The 8,102-nt window shown below is 40.8% G+C and overlaps 1 protein-coding gene across 1 annotated transcript in view; it reads left to right on the forward strand.

Moving 5' to 3' along the window:
• Positions 1-674: 674 nt before the first annotated feature.
• ftr42 (finTRIM family, member 42) overlaps positions 675-8,102 on the forward strand; it is a 25,818-nt gene continuing 18,390 nt past the window's right edge. The window contains exons 1-2 of the mRNA XM_043714493.1: positions 675-1,850; positions 5,767-5,862. Coding sequence (XP_043570428.1) covers positions 1,110-1,850; positions 5,767-5,862 — 837 coding nt within the window. The 5' untranslated portion in view covers positions 675-1,109. The remainder of the gene's footprint in view (positions 1,851-5,766; positions 5,863-8,102) is intronic.

Below are 8,102 nucleotides of genomic sequence, written 5' to 3' on the forward strand. Positions count from 1 at the left end.
AAGTCCCTCCTCCCTACCTTTTATCTTCTCCTGCTGAACACTCTCTGCTCATTCCTGAAGAAGGGCCTGTGCCCGAAACGTCGAATCTCCTGTTCCCTGGATGCTGCCTGACCTGCTGTGCTGTTCCAGCAATAAAGTTTCAATTATCATTAATTAATCCTTGCCTTTCTAAATGCAGGAACATAAACTTCAGGGTTTCAGGGATAAGTGGTGGAATGGGATTGACTGGCTTGCTCTGCAGGGAGAAGCTGGAATTTTTTCTCATTAACGCAGAGAAGTTTAAGAGGAAATTTAATACTGGTGTTCTAAATCATGATAATGTAGATTTTTGATGCTTAATACACTTCCATTACAAGGAAAGTTAGTAATCATAAAAACTTAATGTTGACTAATGTCAGGATCAGGACCTCTGCAAATTGAGAGAAATAAACACGTTCAACCTGCTCTCCATTGAACAATAATCTGTTAGCAAAGCCTGAAAGGTTACCCTCAAAGAAAGTTATCTTAACCTGTTATCACTTTGAAAATAAAGTTATGATTTGCCAATGGAATACAAGGAGAAGTCGAGGCCCAGATTTCCAATTGGTATTGTTTAATTATTGAAATTGGCCCACTTTAATACCAACAGGGCAGGATGGACATGAAAGCTTGGGGAATGGTGAGGAGGAAGGACTGCAGTCTAATAAAGATGGAGTTCCTTCTGCTCTCGGTATGTGGATTTCCATTTGGTTACCTGCACAGAGTTTGAGTAAAGTCCAGTGTCTTTAAGTTTGAAGCATGACCTATACTTACAGCAATGAATGTGGGTGTGTTACGGATGCAATACTGAATATTTGTTCCATTGTTTCCTCATTTAATCAGTTGGAGGAACAAACTAGCTGAAGTCACAGAGGAGACAGAGGGCTTCATAAATTCTGTTTCTGCAGTTTCCCATTATTTTAATGATCTATTTAGGATATTCAGACACAGTCATTCTCTGTGCTTAGATTGAACTGAACAGAAAGAGTTAACAACCTCCAGTTGTTTTTTTTTGTTTCATAGTTCAGGTGTGGTTCACTTTGGAAGCCTGTTTTGATTTGTTCACACAGCTGTTGGTGCCTGCTTCCTCAATGGCTGCTCCAGACTCCTCAATGCTGGGAAAACAGTTCACTTGTTCGATCTGTTTAGATTTCTTCAAATCTCCTGTAACATTAACCTCTTGTGGACATAACTTTTGTAAAGGATGCCTCGAACACTTCTGGGAGATGATCCACATCCACAGTTGCCCACAATGCAAGGAAATATTTGATTCAGACCTGCCTCCCCAGGAGAATGCCGCTTTGAATGGACTGGTGGAAAAATGGAAAGAAGGGATGATTGAACCTCAAGAGCTTGAAGGCAAAGTTGGACAAGAGACTGAGGTTCCGGAACAAAGCTGTCAATCTGAAGCAAGGGCTAAATTGGAAACAAGTAAGGAATGTGAGCAAGAGCTAACTTGTAAACCACTAGACACTGAGACTGAGCATAAGGCAATTGAAAATGAACAAAGTGATGAGATTGTCACTGATCCCGATGAAGTGGCCTGCGACTCCTGCATTGATAAAAAGTTAAAAGCTGTAAAGTCCTGCCTGACTTGCATGGTGTCCTACTGTGAAAGTCACCTGAGGCCTCACCTTGAAAATGCAGCCTTTAAAAATCATAAACTGATTCACCCAATGAAAAACATCGAACAGGGAAAATGCTGTGTGCATGAGCAGTATTTAGATTTTTTCTGTAAAAATGATCAGTGCTGCATCTGTACGGAGTGCACAGTGGAGAAACATGTAAACCACGAGGTAATCTCTGTGGCAAGGGCGAAGACTGAAAAGGAGGTCAGTATGAAATAACTGGCAGAGGGGAGTGAGTTAGAAAGATGAAAGTAAAAGCAAGGTTTCACTAAACTGTAAAGCATAGAGGTTCAGTTGATGACAGAAAAGACTCACAAAATCCTTCTCCCCAAAACTCACTGACTTGCAGTGAACCCTTTTCTACAGACTCTTTTGACAGTTTATAAAAACACTTTGTAACAGACTCAGCAATAGGTTTTGTCATGGTTTTGAATAAAAAAGTAATTAATACTGGAATAAATACCTACATTGAAAACTGGAAGCAAAATTAATCAATTTTTGAAAGAATGATTAAAATATTTAAACATTGCTACAGTGATTTGTACTGTTCGCTTTTAATAAAAAAATGTTCCTGTCATGATAATTTAAAAGTTGGAGTGACTGTAATAAGATTAATCATTTCATATCCTTTGTTAATACTTCCTCCCATTCTTTTCTTACCTGTTTTGTTGGGACATGATTTGTAGTGGGAGGTATGTGCATCTGGCACAGATATCATGAATATTTCTCAGTTTAACTAGTAAAGCCTTTGACAAGGTTCCACATGGTAGGCTAGTCAGTAAAATTCGATCACATGAGATTCAGGATGAGCTTCCCAATTGGATACAAAATTGACTTGATAGTCAAGACAGAGGAAGGTGGTGGAGGGTTGTTTTCGGACTGGAGGCCTGTGACCAGCGGTGTTCCACAGGAATCAGTAATGGGTGCACTTTGTTTGTCATTTATATAAATGACTTAGTTGAGAGTGTAAGAGGCATGGTTAGTAAGTTTACAGATGACACAAAAATTAGTGGTAAAGTGTACAGCGAAGAAGGTTATCTAAGATTAAAAAGAGATCTTGATCAATTAGGTGATTGGCTGAGGCATGGTAGATGGAGTTTAATTTAGTTAAATGTGAGTACAGTCGGTTCAGCTATAATGCGTGTATCTTCAATGTGAATTTGCTATGACACGGTTGAAGAGTTTAAACCATTATTTGTGAACACAAACTTTTCTTACCAGTATTGGCTATAGTGTAATTCTGGCCCCATTAGTTTAAATGGTGCTAATATTTCGCGATTTTCATGTAACGCGGGGTTGCATGGGAATGGAAATATCGCATCATAGCAGGACCAACTGTATTGCATTTTGGTAACACAAACAAGGACAGGACATATATAAATACTGAAAGGGCCCTGGGTGGTGTTGTAGAAGAGAGAGACCTAGGGATTCAAGTACATAATTCTTTGAAATTTGTGCCCCAGTTAGAGGTTGGTCAAGGAGACAGTTAGCACGCATGCCTTCATTGCTTAGGCCTTTGAGTATAGGAGTTGGTAAAAGTGAGGACTGCAGATGCTGGAGATCAGAGGTTAGATTAGAGAGTTTAGGGAACATCTCCGGTACACCCACACCAATCAACCCCACTGCCTCGTGGCCCAACATTTCAACTCCCCCTCCCACTCTGCTGAGGACATGCAGGTCCTGGGCTTCCTCCACCACCACTGCCTCACCACCTGACACCTGGAGGAAGATCGCCTCATCTTCTGCCTTGGAACACTTCAATCCCAGGGCATCAATGTGGACTTCACCAGTTTTCTCATTTCCCCTCCCCCCACCTTACCCCAGTTCCAACTTTCCAGCTCAGCACCATCCTCACAACTGTCCTACCTGCCAATCTTCCTTCCCACCTATCTGCTTCACCCTCCTCTCTGACCTATCACCTCCATCCCCACCTCCATCCACCTATTGTACTCTTGGCTACTTTCTCCCCAGTCCCACCCCCTCCCATTAATCTCTCCATCCTGGAGGCTCCCTGCCCTCATTCCTGATGAAGGACTTTTGCCCAAAACCTCAATTTTCCTGCTCCTTGGATGCTGCCTGACTTGCTGTGCTTTTCCAGCACCACTCTAATGTAAGAGTTGGTATGTCATGTTGAGGTTGTGCAGGACATTGGTGAGGCCTGTTCTGGAGAACTGTGTGCAGTTCTGGTTGCCGAGTTATATGAAGAAGATGGTTAAACTGGAGAGGGCTCAGAAAGCATTTACTAGGATGTTGCGGGGAATGGAGGGCTTGAGGTATAAAAATACACTGGAAAGACTGGGATATTTTTCACTCAGGCATAGTATGTTGAGGAGAAAGTGAGGTCTGCAGATGCTGGAGATCAGAGCTGGAAATGTGTTGCTGGAAAACCTCCGAGAACTCCCGTGCCCTTTATAAAGGAGTGTCAGAGGGTCTTTACCTCCCACCATGCTTAACATCTCATCTGAAAGATGGAAAACAGAAAGGGCGGACATACTCGTTAAAGCAAACCATTTCGATCTCCTCACAAGAGTCATAGAGTCATACAGAATGGGAATAGGCCCTTCGGTCCAACCAGTCCAAGCAGATCATGTTACCAAACTAAACTGTACCCACCTGCCTGCATTCGGCCGATATCCCTCCAAATCTGTCCTATTCACACTCTTATCTAAATGGATTTTAAATGTTGTAAATGTTGTTTCCTGCATCCACTACTTTCTCTGACAGTTCATTCCATTTATAAATCTTTCTCCTCTCACCTTAAAAATGTGCCCCCTAGTTTTGTACTCCCCCACCCTAGGTAAAAGACTCTTGCATTCACGTTAAGTATATGCTTCAAGATTTTATAAATCTCAATAGGGTGACCTTATTCCCATTCTGTATGACTCTATGACTCTTGTGAGGAGATCGAAATGGTTTGCTTTAACGAGTATGTCCGCCCTTTCTGTTTTCCATCTTTCAGATGAGATGTTAAGCATGGTGGGAGGTAAAGACCCTCTGACACTCCTTTATAAAGGGCACGGGAGTTCTCGGAGGTGTGCTGGTCAATATTGATCACAAAATACTTTTGTAATTATTTCATGGCTGGTTGTGGGATTTTGCTGTGTGCACATTGAGGACAATTTATTTCATATTACATCACAAAAAGTAATTCTTTGACATCCTGAGGCCATGACAAATGCTTTTTCAGTAAAAATTAGTTATTTATTTCCTTCTTTAATGGAGTTAACAATGTCTCTGATCTTATTCATGGCGTGGGCAGGGTTGTGTCTTCTGATGCCTCACTTAAGCGTCTATTCTTCAGCCTTATCTTTGGCAATATATTGTCCTGAGTTCCTGCTTTTGAACATTCTGCAGTGATCCTGTTGTAAAGTTGATGTAGGAGTGGACACTGAGTGAAGTCAGAATGACAATTGGTTGCAAAACTGTTGTGATATACATGTATCATACAATGCTGTCCATATATCTTACAATGCTGTCCATCATTACCCTTTATGATTTGAACATGATATGTAATTCTACGTACTCTGAGGGTAGGACAGTACAGCAGTCCTGCAAGTCGGACATGTTTGTCTGCTATAATTGTCTGTTGTTGCAACCAGTCCCTGGGTGAGGTTCCACAGTTTGTTACAGATCTGCTTCAATTGTTAAGCTCTTGAGTGAGGTGGGAAGAACTGATTATTCACTTGTCCCTTGGATGGAAACAATAGGGTTAAACTGCAAAGGATTCCTTTCTCCTACACTCAAATGAACAGATGTTTTAAAGGAAATCAATTTAACCCAGCTTTCTCAAATTAACAGAAAATTGAGTTTATTCATTACTAATCAGTCAATATTACTTTTTCAATTCCATTTGAGTTATTTGAATTTGGACACTATATCTGTAATCACTTGTGATTTTTGAGTAACGTGGGTGATTTTTGAGGGTACAGTTGAAGAAATAATTTCTAGTGGAATAACTTGTCATTTTGGGACTTAAATTTGGATTTCTGGGTATTTCAACACTGAATAATTTTTGCTGTATTTCAGTGTGTTGAGTTCCCATTGAGATAATGCTAATGTTCCGTATATTCATAGTCCATATCTACCAGTTATTTCTGTGTTTTTCACAATGAATTTCCAGAATGAACTTCGAGAAACCAAGATCAATGTTGACAAGAAAATTAAGGCAGTGGAGAATGCTATTGAGAAACTTCAGAGCAACATTTCCTGCATCTTTGTAAGTAAACAGCATTCCTCTTTGTGAATCATGTCAAATTCTGAGGGGTTTTGACAGAGTAAATGCTGAGAGGCTGTTTCTCCTCTTGAGGGCTAACTGGAACTTGGTGACACAGTTTAAAAATAAGAGATCACCCATTTAAGATGAAGACGATAGATCCATTAGTCTTGAGAATTCACTTCCCCAGAAAGCAGTGCAAGTTGGGTTATTGAACATATTCAGGGTTTGAGAGGAATTTGATTTAGAAGGGTGATGGGTGTGAAGTAAGAAAGTGGAGTTAAGATCCAAATCAGATCAGTCATGACCTTATTGAATAGTGGAGCAGACTTCACATATTAAATGGTCTACTCCTGCTCCTATTTCTTATGTTTCCTATCCTCATGTATACCAATGCTCTGTGTATCTGGTGTGAATGCAGGTTAGAGAGATTTATTTTGTAAGCAGAAATATTTATCTTTCATTTCCAATAAATATCAAGAATGGACTGTAGGTGAGAGAAATCCCCAATGCAACGTTTTGAATATAGTCTTTTGTTTAAACTTTTTCTCAGCACCTTTCCTTACCCGAACAAACACAGAGAACTGCCCTCAAGAGTAGTCATGACAGACTCAAAATGTTAACTCAGTTTCTGTCTCGACAGATGCTGCCAGACCTGCTGAGCTTCTCTAGTATTCTCTATGCTTGTTTCGCAATTCCAGCGTCTGCAATATTTTGCCTTTTTTTTCCTGTTGTTCTCTCTCTCCTAAAAGGTGCTGTTGCTTGCCAGGTTATAATTCCACAAATACTAATTGACCCAAGAACTTCGCCCGATTCTCCTGAGCCAATTGACAAGCGTTGACATTCATGAAGCAAACCGGTTCCTACCTAAATCCAACTTACCTACAAGCAGACTCTGCAGCACAAAGACTTGCAGAGTTATTAGGAGCGGGAAGCCCTCTTTGACTGGACTGGAGCACTGTAGTCCATTTTACTTTATCTGTCCTCTCACTTCCATTGCACTCAACTCCAAAATATGTTTTCAGGCCACTCAAAGCACTCTTTGTTCAACCAGGAAATTTGCTGCAACATTAGAGCTAGTGGACATGTTGGAAATCTGTAACATAATCAGAAAAATGCTGGAAACACTCAGAAAGCTTCTGCAGAGAGAGAACCAGTTAATATTTGGTTCTGCTAAGAGGGCACAATCAGAAAAATGAATTTTGTTTCTTTCTTCACAGATACACACTGACTAGCTGTGTATTTCTGGCATTTTCTGTTTTTAATATTGTGTAACCAGCCAATCTTTCTCTCTCCCTGCTGGTCCTGGAATCTCCCAGATTAAAATTCCAAATGTTGCTACAAGTGATCCAAGAGAACAATCATTCAGAATTCTCAAATTGTAAATTGGCTGGTCAATCAGACCAATTTTGTTACCTCTTGTTGGTCTTTTATAATCCAGGATATGTTCTTGCTGCTGACAGGATAACAAGATGAAGAATTCTTGCTGAGCAATCTTGTTGGTGTTCTGATAACTGCTACATGCAACAATACATATAGCACTGCTATAGTGTCATTTCTGTCTCATTTAACATTAGCACCTAAATAAATAGCTCTGACCCATGCCACAAATTTGTGGAATATATCCAAATAAAATAGATAGATGACTAACAATGTGGATATACCCATTTCAAACAGATATGTTGTTTTGGAAAATGTAGGGGGTGATGGATTCTCAGGGGAACATAGCACGAACAGCCAAGTTTCTGGTATTGAGACTGGCTCTAATGCAACGAGGGGTACGTTGGCTTCCAAGAGATCAATTGTGTTAGGGGATTCTGTAGTCAGAGGTATAGACAGACGTTTCTGTGGCCAGCAGAGAAAAAGCAGAATGGTGTGTTGTTTCCCTGGTGCCAGGATCAAGGATGTCTCAGAGTGGGTGCAGAATGTTCTCACGGGGGAGAGGGGCCAGCAGGAGGTCATTGTCCACATTGGAACCAATGACATTGGAAGGGAAAAGGTTGAGACTCTGAAGGGAGATTACAGAGAGTTAGGTAGAATTAGGTCCTCAAGAGTAGTAATATCTGGATTACTCCCAGTGCTACGAGCTAGTGAGGGCAAGGATAGGAGGATAGAGCAGATGAATGCATGGCTGAGGAGCTGGTGTATGGGAGAAGGATTCACATTTTTGGATCACTGGAATCTCTTTTGGGGTAGAAGTGACCTGTACAAGAAGGACGGATTGCACATAAATTGGAAGGGGA

The sequence above is a fragment of the Chiloscyllium plagiosum genome, chromosome 24, assembly GCF_004010195.1.
Source record: "Chiloscyllium plagiosum isolate BGI_BamShark_2017 chromosome 24, ASM401019v2, whole genome shotgun sequence".
NCBI classification, from domain to species: domain Eukaryota; kingdom Metazoa; phylum Chordata; class Chondrichthyes; order Orectolobiformes; family Hemiscylliidae; genus Chiloscyllium; species Chiloscyllium plagiosum.